We start from the raw sequence: 26,566 nt of genomic DNA, 5'->3' as shown, positions 1-26,566 counted from the left end.
TTTCCAGTTTCTCTTTTGTACTCTTGCTGCCTGTTTCCTGTTTACTCTCTTTTGATTTTGTCTTCCCCTCTAGCCCTGAATGTGGCTTTCTTACAGACACAGAGGCCCCAGCATGACTACCCTAAAGAGCCAATTCCAACTTGGACCTAGCACAACACTATAGCTGTCAGGAAGGTGGCTGTCTTTGGGTTGCACTAAAACAAAACAAAACAAAGCAAAACACAAAACACAAAAACACGAAACTGGACTTAATTTCAACTTAGAAGTGAAACCTAAGGAAAATTTGCTGCAAACTTTCATGGAGCTTTTTTGGGGGATCAGCTCTTTTGTAATTGCATGTGGATGCCTAACTTTAGGCATGAAAAGCAAGCACTTAAAAAAAAAAAAACAAGCGACCAACACATAGGTCAGTGCCCTCAGAAACATTTTTCTTCAGTCCACAAATATTCTCTGGGGAAAAAGAAAAGTGCTTATCTTAAACTCTTGATTTTTTTTTTTTTTGAGCATGTAATTTTTATCAGTTTGTTTTGTTTTTGTTATTCTTTTTTTTCACTCACTGCTTATAAAACGAGCAAGCAGAAGTCTCTCTGGAACAAGATAGAATCATAAAAGTTTTCAAGAATCTCGTCACAAACTAAACAGTACAAATTGCACATTCCTCATGGAAGTATCAGCCTTTCGTGCGTGCCTGGATCCAACTATAATAGATTATCCCAAAGTGGGAAAGAATGAACAGTACGAAATTAGCAGAACTGGGAGCAGAGCTTGTCTAGTGAAGGCAATTTGATCTGTACTTTAGGGGCCTGGATTCTCAGACATTGGGAAAAGACTATGTTAAGTTTTATTTTGCAAGCGAACACTTGCTAGGATCTCAAGAGGCAGACTGATGCACTGACTCGAGTATCAGAAAAACTATGGTAACAATTATAATGCTTGGTATGTCTTAGCATAATCGTGATACTACAATCATGTCTGTTATCTGTAGAATAAATACAATAGGTACTTGGCTTACCTAATATGCAAATGCAACATATATATAGTAAATATCCATGTATCTATATATATTCCATGTTCTGAATTTTTATGACTCAGAAAAGGATATCCCTGAGTAGGTATCTAGCTATGTCTTCTTATAATATTAACAAATATGTCCAAATATTCCCACATTGGAAAAATATATTTCACTTATAATGCCAATGGCTTGTTAATGTGACCTTCTCTCAAACTTCATGTAATAGCACGGGAATTACCAAAAAGAAATAGTTAAGGTATAATAATAATTTTAGCTATTCTTTTTCCAAGTTGCTATAATCTACCCAAAGATAACTAATTGTTCAAAGTAAACATTCCACTCCGACCACAAAAGGAATCCATTACACAAACATATAATTCACAGTCATTTTTAGTGGGTTGTAAACAGTTTGGAATGAGCATAAAATGGGACAAAAATCAAAGTGAGCATTTTGAAATGAAAAAGTGTTTGCTACAAAAGGTCAGTCCCTTTGCTTGGCAAACTATGTAGAAAAGCCTGGGAAAATGCTGATCACACAAGCAATGAGGGAATTTTAAAGCCAACAGCCTCCTTGTTTCTTTAAACAGACATCGGAACCTATAACTGGATCCTGTCAAACAAACGACAGCAAAAAAAATATAACAGCTGCTAAGAAGTCAAGTTGAGAGATAAAGTTTTTGAGGCTAAGGACCTTCTCAGAAGTAGACTAAAGGTCTTTCTTAAATCTTTAAAGCAAGGTTATGGATCCCAGGGTGGCTTTTAGGCACCAAGTCAAAAATGTAACTTTGTGTATCATTCTTGTCATAGTATTTTGTGTTCCAGCAAAAAGAGGACAAACTTGTTGATTAGCTTCTGCTGAGACATTCTGCAAAGTAGCATATAGCTGGAATCGTCCAATTTGAAAGACCTGGTATCGTTTATTTTTAATAGTGGTTAAAATACCACATATAATATAAAGTTTACCATCTTAGCCATTTTTAAATGTATAGTTCAGTTGTGTTAAGGGCATTCACATTGTTTGCAACAGATCTGTAAGTGTCATTTCAATGCTGTTAAATAGTTTGAGGGCATAGTGATTAGAAGTGAGACTTATGGAGGAAGAATGTGTTGTTAAACCATATTCCAAAGGATGAATGCCTATCCAAACAGAATTAATTTGGATAATTAGTCCAACAGTCCTATTCTCTTACAAACAAAAATACATTGGACGTATAAAAATATATTTACAAGAGAAATATGCCTTTCCATTATCCATTATTATATACAAAGAAGTCTTTGGTAAAGTTTGGTATTGTCAGGTGCAAAAAGTACCGGCTTAGCATTGAGGCATGTCTTTCGGGTAGGTCACATGAAGTGACTCCTTATATTGCATTGCCATGACACATCAAGAAAATAACCTGGGAAATAAGGTGAAATTAAACTTCTGCTCTTAGCGGAAGGCTAAAGCCAGACAAATATGTGTTTATTATTCAGGGTTTATTGTGTCATTTAAACATATTTAATATTAATTAGTATTTAATAATACATTTAATACATTGGATATATTTAAGGTGTACCTGATGATTTGATACGATTACTACAGTCAAACTAAGTTAACATATCCTCTCCTCCCATATCTACTAATTTGTGTGTGTGTGATGAGAATGCCTGCAATCTTCTGTCTTAGCATATTTCCAGTATCCAATCCGTTGTTAACTGTAGTCATCATGCCTGTCCATTAGATATCTAGATTCATTCATCCCAGATAACTGCAATTTTGTGCCCTTTCACCAATATCTCCCCTTTATCCCTACTCCCTATTATGCGATTTTTAAGCAGACAAACTCCCCTTACCTTAAAAGAATATTGTAATGCTTATTTTTCTCTTCTAGTATCTGTTCTTTTCTTTCATAACACTCACCATAGTTTGGTACTCAGGTCTTTTTGATTAAAGTATATCTCCTCTATATGCTCAACTGGTAGCATGGAAGATGACACAGGGGTAGGCAGTAAATAGCTACTTGTTGCTGGAATACAATAAACACTTGATATTTGTTACATCATTCAAACAGCATTTACTGAATGCCTACAATGTGTCAGGTACTGTGTGGGGGTTCTTTCCCAGTAATGCACTTAGCAGTCTGCTAGTTACATACTTTACATAAAAAGAATGATAGGTCATGGTCTCAATACCAATTACACCAGTTTAGACTACATTGTTTAAGTCACATCTCCTAAGCACTTGTCTTCCGAGAGATACAGGTATAACCCTACTTGTAAGTAAGAAATCTCTGTACATTTTGGGGTCATCCTAAACAACACAAAATTTCTATAAAGCAGTGCAAAAATAGACTTCTCGCTGCTTAGATCTACATACAACCTGTATGTCCAATGCCTCCCTCTGCATGCTTGTTCCCCCAGACCTCAAAGAAAAGTATCAGATGATCTCATGCTTTGGGTCACCTTATCATATGTGTTGAGCATTAGCTGAACAATGATTCAATATTTTCACAGAAACTGCTTTGGAAGAAGAAATATAAACTGAGTTTGTCTTTGGATACTTATGATACTCACATACAGTAAAACCTTGGATTGTGAGTAACTTATTCTGCGAGTGTTCCGCAAGATGAGCAAACATTTCTAATACATTTTCACTGGATAAATGAGCGATGTCTTGCAATACAAGTAGTATGTGACTCCGAATGTCACATGATCACAACTGAGCCAATGGTTCTTGAAATTTGCTTTGATATATGAGTGCTTTGGATTACAAGCCTGTTTCTGGAATGAATTATGTTCGCAAACCAAGGTTTCCTAGTACATGGTCTACAACTGTAAAGGCGACACAAGTGTGAATGAACGACTTGGAGGAGCTTTAAAGGCTAACATGCTCCTTTACAAGTTCCCTCCAAGTTTTGTGTATGTTCTCTAGGCTGAGCAGACAATGTCAGAAACCACAGAAATAACTTTAATCTGGTTATAATAGTTGGTGAGGGGGAGAATGGCCTGGTGGTTTAGAGGAATAAAGGGAACCAAATCAAGATAAGGAAGCACACTAAATAAGTTATTCGCTAAATTGGTTTACATTTGGCTCACTAATAGATTTTCTTCTAGGCATGCAAAATTTAAAATGTGACTAATATCACTTTACCAGGGTTGATTAAAGAATGCATCTGTGCCAAGCACTGCACAGAATTTCCCTGTGGACACAATGGGAGCATGAGCAATTCGGTTCTGTCAATTGCAAGCAAGTGAGACAAATAACTGAATGAATGAATGAATGAATGAATGAATGAATCAATCAATCAATCAGTCAGTCAGTCAGTCAATCAATGGTGAGCTCTGCCTCCCTGATGCTGTTTTATTCAAAATCAAGCATGTAAGAGCATTTATAAAAGGAGAGCTATTGGGGTGCCTGAGTGGCTCAGTCAGTTAAGCATCTAACTCTTGGTTTCAGCTCAGGTCATGATCTCATGGTCACGGGATCAAGCCCCACGTCTGGCTCTGTGCTGAGCATGGAGCCTGCTTGGAATTCTCTCTCTCTCTCTCTCTCTCTCTCTCTCTCTCTCTCTCTCTTTCTCTCCCTCCCTCCCTCCCTCCCTCCCTCTGCACCTCCTTGCTCTCTCTCTCTCTCTCTTTCTCTGTTTCTCTCAAAATAAATAAACATTTAAAAATATAGCTACAATTTAAGGATGAGGTTTTTTTGTAAATGCAGGGGCAAAAATCTTAAGAGAAAAAGAGAGAAAGGAAACACATCATTTTATTATAGCCCATGTATGCTATGATGGGTTTTTTTGAAGACATTTCCCCCAGAGTGTGAAAGTAGACACACAATTCTCATTAAATGTGCCTTTCCCATAACTGGTCCATGAGCATTTCCCATGACTCTGCAGTTGAGTATCTTGGCTGGAAGAGGATCTGGCCATTAGAAGGAGGGCTCTAGATATGCTGAGTCCCAGCCGTGCCGAGAGACTTGGCACCTTTATATGCTACTTCCTAATACCAACCCCAGCATAAAATGTCATCAGAAGCCTGCATAAACATTGGACTTAGATTCACATAAATTATTTCTGTCCTAAGGTGCTCTCTGCCAGAATTTAGTAAAAACAACACTTTGAGTAAATAGAATTGGCGTATAAATGTAAGAATATTAATCCAACAAAATGATCATAGAAAAATATAATCAAAAGTACACATTTGTAAATCTTGCAATGATGTGAGAGGTTTATCTTGTGCCTCTGAGTTTTTATTGAACATTTCCATAGAGTTCCTTTAAGCTGATGCTGCCAAAGTGCTTTGAATTATCAGTTGCTTTGTGGAATTGTAAAGTCGTTGAGTTTCATTAAAATGCTTAGGATTTATTTTAATAATCATATGTGTGATTAGTGCCTGTTTAGTGCTGGGTCGACAAATTCATTTTAAGAGTAAACATTGGGACAATGAAATATAATGCTAGATATGATTGCTGCTGTCAGCAAAAACATTCTTATTTTATTAAAAATCACCAACAAATGCTATGAACAGAAGATACAGTTTCTATTTATAGATATTTTCAACACTACAATATTATGGTATCTGCATACCACAGGACTATATCTAGCAGTTTTCATTTTGCCTAGGGTATGTACATATACAAAGAGGTACAGAGCCCCCCCCCCCTTTTTTTATATGTGCACATGTCTTTTTAAGTATAGCTCCCCCCAAAGTCCTATTTGGATATTTGCTCTAACATAATAGTGCTCACACCGTCAGGCTTGAGTATTTATAAGTGGATGAAGATCTCCTGAAAATAATGATAATTTAGCTATTGGCAATAATAACATTATAACATTCTCAGTGATCCATTTTGGCTTTAAGTACTTATTAAATAATATTTATTCCTAAATTATGAACTTATAAAATTAAATGAGATTGCAACATGCAATAAAAACACATTTCTCTCTAAACTCCAATTGACTCCATTCCTCACAGATACCTCTCCTTGTGTTCATTCTGCTTTTACTGTTTTCTACTCTCTGTGAGCTCTCAGCTCTTCTCTCTGATGTGTTGATACGCTTTCCCCCAAAGCCACTCTCTTTATCTACCTTCCCTACCCACTCGTCCCCTTCTTGTTATTCTCTCATTCCCTACTGATATGGGAATAATAGGATCCCAAGGCTGTCCTTACAGTATAATTAAAGTATGAATTTCCAGGAGTTGGAAATTGCAGACCATTTTTATTATGCCTCTATAATAAAGCCAGGTAACACTGAGAGAATTAAAATGGCTTTTTCCTAGTAGATAACTTGGTAAAGATTTTTTCCCCTTGGTTCTATTGTTTTAAGAGACTGGGAGCTGAAAATGGGAATAGGTTCACCATTTCTTTTTCTGAAAACACCTCTATCTTTTACATGATATATATCCCCCTAGATCCTGGGAATATGTTGTAAACTTGTAACAGATGGTGATGAAGCTTCACATTTTTATACAATATATTTTTTTGAGATTCTGCATCTCCTGTATGTATCTTCCAGGGAAAATGACCTTGAATGAATGAAGTCATAGTCTGAAGGAAAAACACCCCACAGATAGACCAGCATAGAAATGATGAGTCAATTGGGTTTTGTTTTGTTCCCTTTGGTAAGATGAAATGATTTCAGATGAAAAACAGAATGTTGAAATATAGGAACCAAAGGTCATCTTAACACTGGAGGTGCATCTGTTAATTGTTCCAGGAAAACCAGTTAGCCGTATTCTGTATTGAACAGAAACACACAGAAGATGGGCTATCACTGTTTGCAAGTAGGAATGCTATTTGCTTCACTTGGGTAATGTTGGGGGCTTACCAAAAATTGTTCTGGCACAACATCTACCAGCATGAATGTTAGGAGGGTTCTAACACTGTGAGTGCTGATATTTTATGAATGTTTTATCACTGGCTGGAAAACAAGAAGTTAGCAATTGAATCAACAACATGTCAGACAGACAAAATATTAAAAAAAGAGAACATTAGTGGGAATTACTGATGTCCCTATTGTAAAAACAAACTGAAGTTAATAAGAAACTTGATCCTCTTAACCGATTAACAAAAGTCAAGTTTTAATTGCATGGCTTCCCAGACAAATCAAGTGGCGCTGTTAACTTGAGCATTGGTTGTTTAGAGGGTACGCTAATGGGGGAAATTACTACATATTCAGTTACCCACCTCTTTTTTCGACAGCTTCAATGCATTGCTTTACAAACCGTGGAACTGTGGAATTTTCACGTTCACACACTGTGTGCAGATGAGAGCCAAAAATTTGATCTGCAAAAGAAACAAAGATGAGCTTCATTAAAATCCAAGATTGCGTTGTTCTTTAATTTGATTCTGTTTCCATACCCACTGCATGCTGAAATCTGTGTCTTGCATAGGAATCGATTTTTTGCTTTAATTCCAAAGGGTCTATTGCAGAGATACAAAGACCATAACCCCCTCCTTCATGGAACAAGACTGGCCCCAGAGAAAGAAAACTAACACTCTGCCATCGATTAGGCAGGGATGACAGAGTAAGTTATAGTCTCTCTGGGCATAACTTTGTTGTTTATAAAATAATGCCAAGGAATTAAGAAAACTTCTACAAAATAATTAATCTTAATGAATTGGTGTCTTGACTGTTTTAGAAGAAATTTATCAATGATCACCAAAATTATAATTTTATCAGCATTTTGAAAGATTCGTTCTGTGGGTCAATGATATTTGAAGACGCAAGTTCCAGGAGATTTACTTTGAAGTGAATTTCTTAACATCTCTCCTGCCTTGAATGCCCTTCCTCTTCTCTAATCTAAGTATCCCCTTTCCTTTCTAGCTCAACTCCAACCACACTTTCTCCACAAATTCTTTTCTTCCTATCTCAGCTTTGTGTTTCCTTTGACATAGGTTCTTTGGAATACCATTTCTTCCGGATGTTAATAGGCAATTTAGGGGCGGGGGGTGGGGGGAAGCCTGTGATCAAAATGGTTTAGCAATGTTGGATTAAACAAAGTTAAACAAGTTTCTTTCATGTGTATTTGCAGCCTGTGATATGCCAACGTGCCCTGGGAATCTCCACAGGGGGCTGGAGGATGCGCTATTTCCCCAACTTATTTGAGTAAGCTCCTTTTGTTTCAAAGGGCATCTCTCCAGACTGATGCTTCTGAGAACACACTCTGAAACCCTAGCCTAGTCTTCTCATTTGGAGCACGATTTATACTACCTTGCATCATGTATTTACATTTATAATATACGGGATGTATTTTCTCAAAGCAGATTCTGAGTGTTTACATCACCTATGAGTTTATATAGTCACCAGTGCTCAGCTCAGATTCTGGCCACAGAATTCACTCATAGATATTTTTTATTGTAGTAAAATATACATAATGTAAAATTCCCCCCATAACCATTTTTACATGTACAGTTCAGTGGCATTAAGCACACGTACATTCTCGTGTAATCATCACCACCATCCATTTCCAGGTTTTTTTTTAAAACAGTATAGATGATTATTACTCGTAACGAAACAAATATTTAGTAGGTTCAAGGGCTTCCCACTTTGCTCAAAATGAACTCCAATTCCCTACTGCAGCTTCCAAGCCAATACCTGACCTGCCCTCCCACCCATTAATTGATTTCATTTGTGCCCTTTCTCCTCTCTCTCCCTCATCACTTGCCTGCAGCCACTCTGTCCACATTGCTGATGTTTGTCCATGCCAAGCAAAGTTCTGCCTCAGGGACTTTGTACTTACTATGACCTCTGCATGAAACTCCATTGCATTAGGGGTTTTTTGTAGCCTTTCCTACCCATTTTTTTTTCACTGCCTCACTGCAATAGGATCTTGCCATGATACTTCCCTGTTTTACTTTCCTTAGGGCACTTACCTCCACCTGGCATATTAGATTGATGTGTTTATGGGTTAATTGTTTCTCCTACTTAGAATGCAAAACCCAGAAAAGTAACGACTATACCTATTTCTTTCTTTCTTTCTTTTCTTTTCTTTCTTTCTTTTTTTTTTTTTGGCACATGCATAAGTGGGGGAGGGGCAAAGGGATAGGGAGAGAGAGAATCTCACCCAGCATGGAGCCCCAAGAGGGCTCTATCTCACAACTGTGAAATCATGAAATCAAGAGTTGGACATTTTACCAACTGAGCCACCCAGGCATGCCTAGATTACATCTATTTCCTTTCTTACTGGGTCCCTAGTGACTAGACAATGTTTGGCATATACTAGAAGTTCAACAAACGTTTATTAAATGATGGACTGCAAGACATTGTCTTAATCAGCAGTGGAGGTCATTGATACATTTAAAAAAATCTTTGTAGTAGAAGTGGGGAGAAAAATAAAACACAGCATAACAGAATGGTAAGTGAAATATTACAAAGGGGTAGTCAAAATGAAATGTGGTGAGACTTCATGGAAGGCATGACTTTCACCCATTACTTAGAAAAAGTGATAGCTTAAATTAAGAACAACCCAGCAAGGAGGGAAGTAACTACGTCTAAAGTGACAATATAATATATTTCAATATGAAAATGCACAATTTTCATCCAAGAGACAGAAACATGATACGCCCAAAAATATCAATATAGTGTAGACAAGTTGGAAATAATCATGGGTATTTGCTTTGAATACTCGGTCAATAACAAAGGTTTGTTCAAAAACAGTGAGCTACTACCATAAGACAAAATGACATAAAATACTATTTAAGAAAAATAACCCAAAACTTCCAATGGAATAATTTAAGTTGGATAGAGATCACAGTCAAGAAGAATTGCTACAAAATCCAAAACCCTCTAATGGAAATTATGACTCAAATCTATTTCACAAATATTTATTGAGCATGTGGCGGGACATCAGGGCAACCTCAGTGCCCATGAAAGACTTACCAGAGAAGAACTTAATCCTTAAGTAAAAGGAAGACTTACTTGAAGAGGTAAGAGTGGGGATAAAAGGCCATTGAGGGAAGATGGAAGAAAGGTATACAAACACATCAGTGATGGGAACAATGACAAGAAGAATGAGATGTGCTGAGGGAAATATTCACTCTTAGAGAAATTTTGATGTATTAAGCTTTAAAAGAAGATGACTTTGGTGTTATGAAGTCTTAAATAGTAAGTCAGGTAGGTTAAATTATTTGACTTGTGCAGATACCAATGATTTCTTATACATACACTATTCTTTCACCAACTTCTTTCTTGTTTTTAGATCCATTCATAAGACAGAGCCTGAAAATGTTCCCTATTGGGTTCTGCCTTCCTTGCAACTCTTGGTGGTTAGAGAGCTCTGATCAGCAAAATGTAAGGGGAAATGACTTGGGAAACTACAAGAGATTTTTTTTTTTGTCAGATAAAAGGAGAGGGGTGTATTAAGGCACTTTTTCTTTTTCGTTCCTGCTTTGAACATCACTGTGCAATCATGTGATGCTTGGAGCCACTGAAGCAATCTTATCACCACGAGGCAACAAGCTGTAGACAAAGGCTAACAGGATTTTTAAAAAGGTTACAAAAAAACCTGAGACTTCAATGACATTGTTGATGTTCTAAACCTAGAACATTTTTTCTAGACTTCTTATTATGTGACGTAATATAAGTCATTTTAAACTGGGGATTCTATCCCCTACAGCCAAAACATTCATGACCAAATGGAGGCACTTGTTGTGAAGAAGACTGAACACAAGGAGATCAGCTAAGAGGCTAATGTGATAGCCTAGGAAGGTGTTATGAAGACCAGAATGAGGATAGAAGTGTGGTGAATTTAATCATTGTTCACAATTCTTCTCTTCTCTGAATTAGATTTATATGTTCATCTCTTTTGCCATGTGACTGTGTGGTAAAACTCACTAGAGTGGACAATACTGACTTGTGCCATTTCACTGATGTTGGGCTTGGCTATAGACTTGCTTTGGACAATGCAGGGTGAGTAAAAATGACTATGTGTCAGTTCCAGATGGAGGCCTTAAGAGGCATTACACATTTCTACTCACCTGCCTGTTTTTCTGCTATTGCCAAGACAAAAGCTTCCCTGGGTAGCTGTTGCCCTTTCAGTCTGGCTTCAGAATTAATACATAAGGCACAGATTTGTGGCCAATGCTCAGTTGGAAGATAAGTCTAGTCAGACCTGCAGCTTAGGGTAGAGCTATCCAGTCAAGCTTGCCCCAGGCTACTTGACCCTTAGACATATCAAAAATAAATGCTTCTGGTTGTTTGTCACTGAGATTTTGTGTTTCTTTGTTATGCAGCAATAGCTTACTGATAAAGATGATACCAGGAGTCCAGGTTGTTGGTAACTTAAGCTATGCTATGAGAATGAAAGCAAAGAGAATTGACAGGACATGGAAATTGAAATGGAGGAGCAAATAAATAGGGGAAAAATTCTGAATTTGTTACGTATGTGGAATTATGCATCAGTTTAGATTGCACCTTAAGGAGGAGTCTCAAAGGAAATTTCTCATTTCTCTCACCTTAATTTTTAAAAAAAGGTTTTTTTTTATTTTTGAGAGAGAGGGAGCACAGGGGAAGGGCAGAGAGACAGACATACAGAATCTGAAGCAGGCTCCAGGCTCCCAGCTGTCAGCACAGAGCCCGACGCAGGGCTCGAACTCACGGACTGTGAGATCATGACCTGATCCAAAGTCTAATGCTTAACCGACTGAGCCACCCAGACGCCCCTCCCCTTAAATTAACTCATTATACTTTACCTAATGTTATGGCACTGTTTACTCTGTATTCTCTCCAGATCAATTCCATTCTATCAAATTCAAATCAGCGACTATTTCATGAGCACCTGTCATTTGCTGGATATTGTGAAGAATACAAAATCTGATTCATCCACTTGGTGACTGTTTATCACATGCCCACTATAGGCCAGGCACTGTGCTCCAGCTCCATCACTGTGCAGTGATGCCTAAAGCACAATCTCCTACAGTCTGGGGTGGTGGTGGTGGACAGTGCTCACAAACATTTTCAATATCATGTGATTGGTGCCATTGCAAGGATGTCTAGTAATAACAGTGAGGCTTTTTCGTACACCTACACTAAGCCAGGCATGGTTCAAAGCACTTTATATATTCTAACCTTATTAAATCTTTACACTAGTCATCAACCCTTTGGTGGTAGATACTATTAACCTTATTTTATGGGAGAGGAAACAGAGGCTCCCAAATATTGTGTCTTATGTCCATAGTAACAACACATCAGGCTCTAAGGAAAGACGAAAGGTAAGAACTGACCGAAGAAAATGAAGCCAAGGGGTGATTTTTGTAGGATTTGTTAACTGGATGCAGAAGGTGAGCCAACTCAGCAGAGAGAGAGAGAGGATTTCCAAGTTTCTTGCTTGATTAAAGGAGACTGACATGCAGAACCCCGAGGGTTTGGAGAATAGAGAGACTGGTATTCAGGAGTTGGGATAAGCATTTCAGATGCAGAAGAATAATGATGGGAGACAAAAGTGAAAAGTTCTCATTGGATTTTGGCAATTCAGAGGCTACTGGTGACCATGAGAGAAATGGCTTTAGTAGAAGAAGGGAGGTGAAAAGCAGATGGTTGCAGACAAGGTTTGAAGAGAAGGCGAGGAAGTGAAAACAGCAAATGGACTTCTGCTGTCAGCGTAGTGCTGGCAATTCATTAATTATTAGGGAAGATGGGACCTGGGAAGGATTTTGAGCTAGGGTTGATAAGAGAAAATTTCAACTCCAGGGTGTTTTGATTGCCATGGTGTGCTGTAGGGGATGAGGTGCGCTACTGGCTACTTTGGATTGTTCGAAAGTGGGAGGTGGGGGAGGTGCATCACCGCCACTTGCTGGGTGGTCCCAGCAAGTGCAGGCAACCCCTGACTGAAAAACTGTCCCTCCTGATTGCTGATAGTGTCCTGGTGAGAAAAGAGCCTAGATATGATGAACTGAATTAGACAGAAGGGAGATGTTTGCTTTTACTAGTTACCAGAAAAGCCAAAAATTGTCTTCTTAACTCTAGCCTCTCTTTCAACTGGCTATACTCATCCAAGAAGATATGTCTTTGGAATAGAAGAACTTAGCATCTATGGTAAAGCTGCTTAAATGAAAGGTTGTCATAGAACCCAAGCCATGCCAGTGAGATTCTCCTTCAAAAGAAGGAGTGGAATTAGAAGTGGAATACTACAGACTGAGGTAGCGACTTCCAGGGATTTGAATAGTAAGACTGCCTAGATTTAGACATGGGGTGCCAGGGGCAGCTATTTGGGGAGATGGACATGTGCAGTAGGTTAGTGGGTCCAGGAACTAATTCGCAGAGAGAGGCAAATGAAGCAGACACATCTTAGCCTCTCACTTTCTGTTGCCTAACTCCAGAGATCATATATCCTTTCCATGGGGTGCCATGACGTAACCTTGGTTTTGACAATAACTCCCATTTTGTTTGAATACTTTTGAGTAAACTTCTGCTTACTGAAACCAAATAAACTTAAGTAGAACATGAACATAGCATTGGCCAGAAGGTTTCAGGAGAGGGCTTAACCTCACAATACAAAGGGTCAGTCTCGGCTAAATAGATCAATGAGATCCACTGTTACAGATGGCACTGGTTAGGAACAGTATCGTGGATGTCTATTGATTTTATAGGTGCCGGAACTATTCTCTTATTCTCTGGTAAGATCACTCTGGTTTTCCTTTGGGTATGATCCCTTTCTCATATTAGTTACCATTTGGCTTAAGTGGTGCTGACTCCACCACCTCTAGCTCCAGGGATGAACATGCATTTCATCTCCCTGACCATAGCAATTGGTTCAGACATGAACACATGGCCCAAATGGATCTGGTGGAGCAAATCCTAAGGCTTTTTCTATTGCTACTGGGAGAAAGAAGCCTTCTTTCCACAGGAGTTGATAAACTACTGGGACATGAGTCTGAGCTTCCAGAAGTTGTGTTGCCACCTTCTGGGAAGACATACTAGAGAAGTAAGCCAACAGAGTGGAAAGAAGCTGAATAAGGGAGAAAATAAAGATTTGATAGCATTTGTGCTCCTAGATCCAATCATGCCTGAAGCTATCCCTTGGACTTTTCAATTAAGTAGTTCAATAAATTCCATTCTTACTTTTGCAGTTTGGACAAGTTTCTACCAATTAGAGTAAAAAGAATCTTGACCGCAACATTAGCCTTCAACATGAAATGATAGATCATATAACTTGGAGATGACGATGCACATAAAATGACATTGCAAAGTAAAAAGTGTTACCTAAAGAAAATAAATCATAGAGATTTAGCTAAAATGTCAATGCCAAATTTAAGGGCTGTTGTAGGCTCTCCACCCATCTGTAAATTTGATACAGTCCAGAGATTGATACACCAAGGAGGACCATTGAGTTACAGGAATGTGTTTGAACCACATCTTAAAATGGTAAAAGGAAAGGGGAAGGGAGAGAGAGAGTATTCTGTTTTCTCGGTAAACATTAATGAACTAGTTTTGTCTCCTAAACTTCCATGCCTGTTGTCCTGGCATAACATTAAGGCTTCTTTCTGTTTTCCCCTTCTTTATGGTATTCCCAAAAAGGGTACAGTACAGAACCCCGAGGTCCCGACTCCCTACCTACACTCCCATCTATGGGCTCACTAGCAATCCTTTCTTCCTCTCTTAACAACTTTTTGTATTTAGGAAACACCTCTTGCTAAGGGATGCCAATATTTTTGGAATGCTCCACAAATGCCTATGGCCTTGGCTGGTGTGATCATTATGCCTTCCTTCTACTGCTTCAGCACTTATACCTGGGGTGGCAGGCAACACATTGGTTGGAGAAAATCCATTTTCAGCAATTTTTCCTTGAAAGCATCTTTTGGTGAGAAAAACAAATAGACCTTCCACATGACTGCACTTATAAATCATGTTGTTTACATAATGAATTAGAGTTTAACTAGGGAATGGTGGTTTTCAATCTTTAAGCTCTCAAACTTTTGACCGATTCAGTTAGTTCGTCAGCATAACCAGGTTAAGTCTTCCAGATTACAAATTAGCTTCATTCTGCCTCATCTCTGCTATATATTTTTTGACAAATTATGGAAAGAACACCCAGTAATGGGATCTCTGTCAGTTAGATTCCAAATGAATCAAAACTATGAGGAAAACTACTCAATAGAGGCAGTTAAATGTTCAAATAATGTGACGGTGTTATCATCATTTACCCAGGGAGACAGTCTCCACATGCTTTTCAAAATGATTATTCTGCTTTCAGGACACAGGGCTGTTGCAGCTAGTCTAGTAAATTTTAAAAAGGAAAAACAAAGCACCTAAAACTACACATACATGAAGAACATAGAGGGGAACAGAAAACAGTAACAGAATGAACGGCTTAGACCCCCCCTTCCCTCAAATCAGACAACTATTTTGGTTGTGAGGTATATTTGTTAAGGGTTTTGGCTGCAATTTAAAAAACCCACCGAGGCTCTCTTAAGCAAAGAATTTATTCAAATGATATTGAGGAATGAGAGTGGGAGGAAACTAAAAAAATTTACTAGGAACTCAAAGTAACTTATTAATTACTTAAAGAAATTACTGGAGGTTGGAGAATGAGTCTTGGAGAGGTTTCAAACCCAAGGTCCACAGGAGATTCATGAAATAAGAAACAGAAAATACAGCAATCCTGAGGGCTGGGTCAGGATGCTGTTTACATGAGCATCCTCCCCCCTTCCCCAACATGGTCATAATGACCTATATTTATCAATTGCTCAAGGTGGGAAGTTCTTAGAGAGGATACCCAATTTGTTGAGATTGTGTTAAAAAATGGGGTTAGGATAAGAAAAAAAAAAACATAGTCCTAGTGGCTTCCATAGTAGGTAGGATGCACTTGGAATATTCCTCACCCCACCCCATGAATGCTACACACATGGGAACCTCATTTCTCAATTGGCTGCTAGGCTGCTATACTGGAGGGGCAGTGGATACTGAAGGGCAAAAGTAATATTCTCAACATGGGTAGTTTCAGCAATTTAACTGAATTCATCCTTTGATTTTAAACTACAAGTAACATTTGGTTTTCTTTTTGAGAGTAGGTTTCTAGACCAAAACTTTGGGATTACTTATCAAAGAATCCTGTTTCTACTTTTATCTTTTTATATTTTCTCCACTTTCAACCTTATTACTTTTCCTTCTTCTCCTTTAAAATACTTGCCATATGAGCCCCATCATATAACTCTACCACAACTTTACTGATAATTTTTGGAGAAATGGGTGATTTGAGTAAGTACTATAATTTACAGATGGCTTATCTCTTTGAACTAAGATGTTGAAAAATATGTTTAATGCTAAAACACTACCAAATTTGATCTATATTAAATGCTTTAGAAGGTACTGTGTTATTTTCCAATGCCTCGGGGCTTTGATTAAAAATATAAGCTCCTGTTTTTTGATACACAGATAACAAAAATTAGGCAGATTCTCTGTTGAATCTCTCTTATACACTGGAAGGGAAGTAAATTTCTCTCATTGCCTTGTTTACTTGTGATTTATTTTCTCATAAGAGACAAATACAGGGAAAAAAAGCATACTTTTTTAACTTTTAAGTAGTTTGAAATTCTAAATAAATAGAAATTCTAAATATATACACTTTTGTGTATAGTTTTCCCCCACATGTTTATTCATCCTTGTGCAGCTCATTAAGCTAACATAATAATGACAATGTCTACTCTGAAAAGACTGGCCTCAAGAGATTTGCCCAGACTATAGAGAAGATATCCCCAAACAAGGGTAGGCTTGTCTGCAGCCTCCAATCAAAGTTGGACAGTTGGATGCAGGAATAGCATCCTTTGACAAAAGCAGCTCAAAGGTGAAGTTCACGGACAGGCCCACTGTCATCCAAATAGAATGGTGGAGCTCTTCTCCAGCTGCTTCTATTTTTTTTTTCTCTTTCTTCCATTTTCAGCCTTCCAGTAGTCCCCATCTTGCATGACTTCATATTCAGCCCCAAACAATTCTTCTAAGAAGTAGCCTTTCGCCTCTTCTTATAAGCTCCTAAACTCTCACGGAAATAAGTCTCAACTCAGTTTTGGTCCAAGTAATGCAATGGGCATTTTGGTGAGTTCACCAGCCAGGAATAACTGTGTATCTTCAACAAGGAGTTTATTAACTCAAATGGAACAATGATCAGTGAGTTTTCAATATTTGTCTACTCTAAGCACATGAATATATATTATTAATGTATATATAAATACATTAATATATAATACATGTTTGATAGTATTGAATGGTGATAGGTGCTATGAGAAAATAAAGTAAGGCAGGGAGATAGCTACAAGGAGGCACTGTCAGCAATGACATTTCTGAGGCAGTGGCATTGAGCAAAGGTCAAAAGAAGTGAAGGTGTGAACATGCCAATACATGAGGAGAGCCTTCAGAAGAGCAGCAAATGTATAAGGCTATGGAGTAAGCAGGGTGCAGTAGGGGAGCAGCATGGAAGCCCGTGTGCCTAGAGTGAGGTTACAAACAGGAAGTATGGTTGCAGATGAAACTGAAAAGGTAGCCTGGGGGCCAAAGCAGGTAGAACCCAGTAGGTCACAGGAAGGTCATCAGATATTTTAAGTATGGTTTTATTCTAAGGAGTTGGCAATTATTGAGCATAGGGGTGACATGAAGTGACTTATGTTTTTAAATGATCTTTCATTTGCTGTGTGGATACTATATTAAAAAGGGTCAAGAAAAGAAGCAGAGGCTACTTAGGGGGTTGGTGATATATTCCAGGGAGAGACAATGGTGCTTAGAGAAGGCTGGTAACAATGGGAGTGACTAAATGCAGTTGACTTTAGAACATATTTTAAGTTGAGATTTGCTGATCAAAGCAGGAGACTAGAAGTGAGGGTGACTCCAGCTGGCAAATGGTAGTGGTACTTTCTGAGATGGACAACATGCCAGAACCAAGGAATCAAGGGCTGTTCTAGATAAATGTGAGATGTTAACCAGACATCCCAGGACATGACAAATAGACATTTGAACATGCAAGGACAGAATCTTGAGAGTCTGGAGCATCAAGCTGAAGTTTAAGTTTAGAAAACTTATAGAGAGATCTTAAAGCCACAGGACTGGAATATTCCAGCCCTGGAACATTTGAATAACACCCTGTAGTCTGAGAAGAAGAATGCAGAAAGAAGAGAAGTCTAAGAACCTAACATAGGATAGCCCAATGTTGTGAGAGGCTGGTGAGAGGAGCAGGCTTATCAAAGAAGCACCCATGGACAGAAGAGTTTCCACCAGAAGGAGCATGAAATTGTAAACAAACAGTAATTGTAAAGTCACCGAAAGATTTTGTGTCCTGTTTCTTTCATTTCTACTTTTTTTTCCAGGCCACAACTACCCTGGAAGTAAAATTGAGTAAGATGGTTGTTAGTCAACCAGCTGTAACTCACAGTCCAGCTGAAAGACATTAAAATAATCAAATAATGAAATTATAGTTTGAGGAGAAAGAGAGGAAAGGATTAATTCAGAATGAGGAAGATAGGAATGGCTTCATGGAGTTGGTAACTTTGAGCTGGAAGAGTAAAAATGAGTATGTTTACTAGGTAAAGGAAGCTGGAAAAAAATATTCAAGGTGAAGGAAACTATATACACAGAACGAGATAAATATAATTTCTTCCCTTTGTATTTCTATTGCATTCTATTACATTCTCTTCTGGTTGCCAAATGAGTACATAAATGAAAGAATGAATGAATAAGAAAAAACAATGTATGCAAAAGAATATGTTTTCCATCTAAAAACTGTGCCATGATCCGTTGAGTTGGAGGGAAATATATTTTGGTTTAGTCTGCTTTAGTGCAATTTGGATGATTAACATGACTAAATTTTGTATAGCAATGACTGATTATTTACATTTTGAATTGATGGTATTTTCTGATTTTCATTTGCCTATCTTCATTTCATTGGAATTACAGAGGGGACTAGCAAAAGAAGAAGGGGTAAAATTCAAAGACATCAAGTTTTGCCACCTTTTCCCATATTTATGCACAGTTTATATTCTTAAAATAAGAAACTGTCCATGAAATTCAATTGCTCAATCACATAGCTTATTGTAATTATTCTGAACTTAAAACTTTTATCAATTAGATTGTCTACTTAATTCATCTAGTAGGGACTTTATTCATATCTTCCTCAACTTACCATGGGACTATGTCATGATAAGCCCATTATAAGCTGAAAATATCATAAAATGAAAATGCATTTACACTTCTAACCTACTGAGCATCATTGCTTAGCTCAGCCTACCTTAACCATGCTCAGAACACTTACATTAGCTTTGAGTTGGACAAAATCACTCAACACCAAGCCTATTTTATAATAAAGTGTTGAATGTCTCATGTGTTTGATCATAGATGGTAATGAAAGTGAAAAAACAGAATGGTTGTATGGGTGCAGAATGGTTGTAAGTGTATGGGCTCTTGGCCTTCACAATCCCGTGGCTCCCTGTGAGCTGTGGCTCTCTGCCACTGCCCAGTATCATGAGGATCTTGTAGTCCATTATCACTAGCCCAAGGGGAAAAAAAAATCACAATTCAAAATTTGAAGCACAAGCTCTACTGAATGCATATCACTTCTCACCGTCAGAAAGTTGAAAACCTTAAGTTGAACCATTGTGGGGTTTTAAACTTTTTTTTTAATGTTTATTTATTTTTGACAGAGAGAGAGAGAGACAGCATGAGCGGGGGAGAGGCAGAAAAAGAGGGAGGCAGAATCCGAAACAGGCTCCAGGCTCTGAGCTGCCAGCACAGAGCCTCATGCGGGGCTCGAACTCACGGACCACGAGATCATGACCTGAGCTAAAGTCAGATGCTCAACCGACTGAGCCATCCAGGCCCCCCCTTAAGTTGAACCATTGTAAGTCAGGGATCATATGTATTCTGAAATCAGTACATTTATTTCTGTTTGAGTGACAAGTCTGGGGAGAAAATTTGATACTTAAAATTTAGTCAGATAATTGATTGAATTTATTTTAAAGGATTTAATTTACCTTTCAGCCCAACAAATATGGACTGAAGCTGGAAATATCATTCAGTGACTGATACAAGTTGAAAGATTCTTTTATGGTAGAGAAGGTGTGGCAATTTTGACTCACTGTGAATTAAAGTCAAATGTAGGAAGAACACTGTACTTTTCCTAATATCAGCATAGATTTGTTAGAATCCCAGGTGGTAAGACTTCAATTTATTTGCATGAATGCATAGTTCAATAAGAAAAGATTCAAATTTAGTTGGAGTAAAACTGCTTAATGATTTCAAATATTACTTGTAATATATTAATATAACAGGTTTGAATATCTATAATGGAGTCTCTTTCATTTGGGTCTTAAGGGTGTTCTCACAGCTACTAATGCTGAGTGCTAGGTACACGCTCAAGTACCTAAGAGGAAAGCACTTTAGGTTAAAAGCACTTTCTCTTCTCAGCCTCGGGTTAAAAGCTATTTCAGGATTCTGTTAAAGGCATTCTTTGGTCCTCAGCCTCAGCTTAAAAGCAGCTTTGATGAAAAGTGCTTTGAGGCAGGTAAAGGATTTTATAATAAACCATATTAAGACCCAGGGAATCATGTGGTTCTGTGGCAATGTTGGCTAGCTCCGTGGAGGTGTGGTGTAAGTTCTGTGCAAGTCTGCCTGTTCCCCGTGGACTGCTCTGAACACTGTGGTCCTCTGGTTATTCTATGCAAAGAAATTGAAAAACATTTCCAGGAATGTAATTGGAGAGAAGGGGTTATGAGCCTAAATTAGTACGCCATGATGCACATGTTTCCGAAACATTTTGTCTCTTTTGGGCTTCCAGTCAAATACAGTGTGTTTCTCTTTTTTAGCCCTTACTTTATTGTTTTTTTTTTCAGCCCTTACTTTAGAAAGTGACTATGCAATAACACTTCTAAAACACCTTATCCTGTCCAGAAGCTGTCCACAGATTTGAAAAAATAGGTATCTCATTGTGATGCACTTTGTAGACTGCACATTTTCTGGGTTTGTTGCATACTCTTTATTTATATTACTTTTCCGGCTAGCTGGACCTTCCTCTGCAGGGAAGGAGTGTCCATAAAGGTGGAATGGAGTATCTCAGTCTGCCTACTGAATTGGCAAAACCCAGATGACCAAATTAAAGTATCGATATTAGTAGGTACCAAAAGACAGTGACTTACGAGAAATTTTGACTTTGTGGGGGTCATTGGTCGTTCTGAGAGATGACACAATTTTGCATGTATCCCAGCTAAGTCCTGGGGAGTAGATGTGACTTCTATTGAGGAAAGGACCTCACACAGAATGGAAAGAAGCCATTTTCTCACTTTGTAAGGTTTTAGCCTAAGAGCTGTTGCTTCAGGTCCTAAAACATCAGGGAAAATGCACAGGTGGCCCAGAAGAGCAGTCTCCTCATTTGCTCTGGAGACAGAGTGAATCTAAAAATGCATGGGAACCAGAAGGTTAGGACTACTGTTTGACATGTAGAAGGTTTTGTAGATTTGCCAGCTCTTGGACGACACTGAAGCAGTGAGGCTGCCATCTCTCAGAAGATACTGGCTGCATGGCCGTGGTGAGGTGCCTTCCTTGGATAGTTTGTAAGGTAATGGGGTATCAAATGCAATACACTCTAGGTGCTTCCAGAAATAGCCAAGGAGACCTTGGAGAGAGATAAAGCCCAAGTTGCTATGGTTATACAGGTGGGAGTCACGAATTATGATATTTGTGCTTTAATATCTGTGTTATTTCATTCATATCCGCAGGCTGCTGGGGCGTGATCCAATGTGGTTACATAGGAATTAAGTAAAATTATATGAAAACCATTAATGTCATAATATATCCATTCATTGATCTTCTAAAGTGGGGACAAATTTGCAGCGTATGGAAATACTTTTTTTGATGTAGAATATTTCTTTCTTAGCAGTGCTAGAGTGTCTAACTTTGGTGTTTTTTTTTTAAATGTTTATTTATTTTGAGAGAGAGAGCATGAGTGGGAGAGGGGCAGGGAGAGAGAGAATCCCAAGCAGGCTCTGCACTTGACACAGGGCTCAATCTCACAAATCTCGAGATCACGATGTGAGCCAAAATCAAGAGTCAGTCGCTTAACTGACTGAGCCATCCAGGTGCTTCTAGAGTGTTTAACTTTGAAGGAAGGAATCGCATCTTACACATCTTTCTGGGCCCAGTATCAGCCCATTGTTTTCCACATGATAGGTCTTCAATAAATGTATGCCAAATAAATAAAAATGAATAATGGCTACTAAGTAAGTAATAAAGTTTCCTATAAAATACAGACTCCTTACTCTGGCAATGCACAAAATACCTGCCACAGATGCTTCTCATCCAACCCGCTGCATTTCATACAAGCCACCATTCCAATGCTTTCCTACAATTGTGCACTTGAATGTCTCACCCAGCTCTCCACATGTCCAAATACTCTAAGACTCAGTTTAAAGACCACAGAATAAAGGAAACATTAATCTTTCTCACGCTTTTCCCATTTGTAATTTCCCCAAATCCATGACCTGACTGTCCCTAAAGCATTCGACACCTGACATATTATGCCATATTTGTTGTGCCTTTATCTCCCTTACTCATTTCTTGGGAAACTCTTCTTTACATATCTTTGTATCCTCTTAGGACATTGTGATTTAAAGAATATGCGAGTAGGTGATATAAATAATAATCAAAGCATGGCGAAATATCAGCATAGGTTCACCTGGATGGCTCAGTTGGTTAAGCGTACAACTTCGTTCAGGTCATGATCTCACAGTTTGTGGGTTTGAGCCCCACGTCAGGCTCTGTGCTGACAGTTCAGAGCCTGGAGCCTGCTTCAGATTCTGTGTCTCTCGTCTCTCTGCCCCTCACCTGCTCACGTTCTCTCTCTCTCTCTCTCTCTCTCTCTCTCTCTCTCTCTCTCTTTCTCTCTCTCTCAAAAATAAACATTAAAAAATTTTTAAAAAATCAGCATAGTTGTTCTTCATCCTTGTTACTGGATAGTGCATGTCAAGCTACAAGCACAATGTGAGGCACAGAGAATGCTCAAAAAGTTGGCTTTATTAATGTAATGCCACAAAACTCTCACCCTAATTTGTCTGTTTCGCAATTTTCAGAATACCTGCTCTACAATCAGGAGAAGTGCTCACAATATGCCATACCATAGAAAAAGTAGAATTAGGAGTAGAGTAGCAATACGCTATGCTAGTTGCTCTTTGTGTAGTATCGATAGTCATAGGAGATATTATCCGGAGAGTATTCGGACAGAAAATTTCATTACCTTGTCCAAACCCTCAAAGCAAGTAATAGCAGAGCCAAGACTAGACTTCAAATCTACTTCAAAATTCAGCGATCTTTATGGTTTAATGACTGCAATACATTGTTTCCCTGAGTAAAACAGGATACATATAGCTCTTTCAAATAGTGGCGAAGAGCTTGTCACCACCACCTTATCACTTCACACCATATGTATCCATGCCCAATGAAGAAAATGCTCTTTCATATACTTCATTATTTCAAGCATTCTTTATATATTTAGACATATATAAAACTAAGTACAGTTTTGTGCTCAAGTATCTCTTTTTCCCAAGAATGAGCTGCATTTCTTATTAGATATTCCTGGAGTCTAGGATTCTAGGCTGGTGATAATGGGGGCAACAGGCTGGGAACCTTCTCTAGCAGAGGTTGCTTCGACCACTTCCAGTCTCCAGATGGTATGCCAAATCGATTAGCACAGACTCCTTCTAGCAGATCTCAGATGAGTGTCTATGATCCAGCTCAGTACGTGAGAGTGACGCTCAATACACGTATCCGTGCCAGCCTCTCAGACTCTTGACTGAGAGAATTGCATCTGGGAGACAAAAGTTTCCTTTGGGCTTTTGGTAGTGTTCATACTATGCTAACTAATTGTAGGAACAGATGGCTTTGGGTTATCACAGGGAAGTGCTTCCCACTAAAACTTTCCTCGAAAGTACTTAACACCATCTCCAAAATTCCTCAGATACAATGAGTGTCCCATATCCCCAACTTTCTTTGGATAGGATATTTATGCCCCCACTTTTGGTACTGGACAAGGATTGTGGTCCCTGTTTTCCCTACTATCCACCTCCTACTCATCAGTTCTTTCTGAAGCCACAGATCCCTGGCCAGGGCTTCTGCTTCCTATTCCGTCCTCCATGCTATAGTATGAGACAGGCATGTCTACTAACGTAGTGCCTACTATGTGGCGCTGAACTGTCACATTTGGAATACTTATATTCCTCTACTGCATAGCCACTACTGAAATACCTTCTCCATATTCCTGAGGCCTCTTGAGTTGAACATACCTTCAGACACAGATGTGATTGCCTCTCCTTGTGTGTGATTAACAGTGTATTTCTAATCAATATTCCTTTTCTTCACGATGATTCATTCATACTATAAATATGTGATCTTTCTGGTTAAAGGTCATGCACGCAAGTGTGTACATGAATAAAGGAAACTTATGATAGGGGATTTGAGATATCTGACATCATCGGGAATTCTGGTTTTGATGAAAAGAGGGCCTAACCTTGCTTTTTTTCTCCCTAAAATGTTTGACTTCTCCAACCGGTAATTATGTAAACATATTTATAGCCAAAACAGGCTCTCACTTCCTTTTTTGACATATTAATTGCTTCTAAAAACATTAAGTGAGGTCCTGTCAAATTCTTTACATAATATTGAATGTTCTCCTATGCTAATTAATTTTTTTAAGATTGAAATTGTCACATGCTCAAGGCCCCACTGAATCTGAAATGTGAAATCACAAAAGAGGTAAACACAGTATTTTACTGTTCAGGAAATGAAATGTATGAGGCAGTACAAATGATGATAAAGTCCGGGGGAGGGACAGCCTTTCTGGAATCTAGATTTTTGGAATCTCAAGATATAAAGATATCCTCAAGATATCATTTTCAGCCCATCTGCTTTCTTAGTTCTCAGCCTCTCGTCGCATGATAGATTCCTTCACTGCGAGGTTAACTGAGGCCAGCCCTTTTCCGCCTCCATCTTTGCCTTTCCTCCTATGAGTCTGAGTTCCAAGTTCAAAGGGACAAGTTAGGAGTGATATATTCAAGTTAATGACCCTCACATGTGTTTAACTTGGATGACATCTCCTCTAAAATCTCCCTCCTGTCTAATATGGGTAGATAAGAAAATCATTAAAAAATTGGAGCTCAACAAGTGTTGAAAGAGCATGAAAATTCCTCTCTTTTGCTCTTACATTTCTAACAGAACTGGATTATGAAAATGTCAGTCCTTGTAGCAGCCTCTTAGATGGCTAACCACACAAGTTCTCTGTCACAACACGAAGCATGATTCAATGGCCATATGTAACTCAGAAAGGCACCAAATTGGCTAATTTTAAGATTTAGTAATTTAGATTAAGTACACAGTTTATAATCTGGGGCAAAATTTGAGCAATAAACATATAACACACTTTCTTATAAAAATTCCCCATATATATATATATATATATATATATATATATATATATGTGTGTGTGTGTGTGTGTGTGTGTGTGATTTATTTTGTTTTACTATCTATGAGGGCATCCTTTGCATTTTATTTTACTATCTATCAGGGCATCTTTTGTATTTTGATTGTCTTGCACGGCTGAATGTACGCGTCGTCAGTGTTATTGTGAAATAAAATTCTTATTCCACAAATTGTTATTAGCAATTTTGTCACTTGATGTGACACTTTATGTCACTATTTATGTCAATTCATTAGCAATTAGGTATTTGTCACATGTTTGGGATAGGCTAACTGGGCACAATGTTTCAGTTTTTTTTTCCTTTTAAAAATAAATACGTGAAATAGGTACATAATATGTGGTTTTATGTATCTTCAACAAGCCCCAACTTAATCTTATTATTATAGATTGATGTTTTCTATCAGTTAGCTATATGAAATGGCTCTAACATTTTTAATGGGATATCAAAGGTAAAATGCTCAAAACAATTGAAAGTGAAATGGAGTTAGGTCCTAGTGTTAAATAGTAAGGACACTGAACTCTTGGAAAAATATGAGTTGAAGAAGGCATGTATAAACAGATATTTCTTTCTTACAAACTTCTTTAAGTTTCTCTGAATTCTTTTCTTTACTGGGCTTTTCCCCTAAGCTACTATTAAATCGTGAAAGTGCATTTTCATAAAACCTTTTTATATAAGTGTTGCTGATTGGAGGAGGGGAGAAAAGTTTCCTCATTTCTCTTTTGTGTTCTTTTTCTTTTTTTTTTCTCCTGTGTGAGAAGAAAGTGTTCAGATCATCTTTTTGAATAATGAAAACAATAATAACTGCTCCCAGGAGAATAAGAAAGCAAAGAAGAGGCTTTGTTTGACTTATCTGTGATAAGGCACTTTGGAGCTTCAGTTTGTGTGAGTTGAAGAATGAGATGTACACAACACTCCAACCCTTCTATTATGACAGTTTACGCTTCCTCTACAGCTTATTTAACTCAGATGCCTGGGAAATAGACACAATTACCACCTTATGGAATGCTACTTAACTTTAAATGTTCCCTCCAGAATAGAAACCCACGTCATCAAAATTTATCTGTTTCTCAGGAATTATTTCTTCGGAAGGCTTCTGCATATGCCTGCGCAATTTTAAAATTTAACCCAAGGTTGCT

General features: G+C 38.1%; 1 protein-coding gene across 8 annotated transcripts in view; it reads right to left on the bottom strand.

Annotated features, from left to right (window-relative positions):
• ARHGAP15 (Rho GTPase activating protein 15) overlaps nucleotides 1-26,566 on the bottom strand; it is a 615,977-nt gene that overhangs the window by 222,561 nt on the left and 366,850 nt on the right. For all 8 annotated transcript variants that reach the window (XM_045033724.1, XM_045033723.1, XM_045033726.1 and 5 more), the window contains one exon: nucleotides 7,176-7,274. In XM_045033724.1, coding sequence (XP_044889659.1) covers nucleotides 7,176-7,274 — 99 coding nt within the window. The remainder of the gene's footprint in view (nucleotides 1-7,175; nucleotides 7,275-26,566) is intronic.

This window comes from Felis catus, chromosome C1 (assembly GCF_018350175.1).
Source record: "Felis catus isolate Fca126 chromosome C1, F.catus_Fca126_mat1.0, whole genome shotgun sequence".
Lineage (NCBI taxonomy): Eukaryota > Metazoa > Chordata > Mammalia > Carnivora > Felidae > Felis > Felis catus.
The sequence above is the reverse complement of the archived record's forward strand: the minus strand, read 5'-3'. Positions and strand labels throughout refer to the sequence as shown.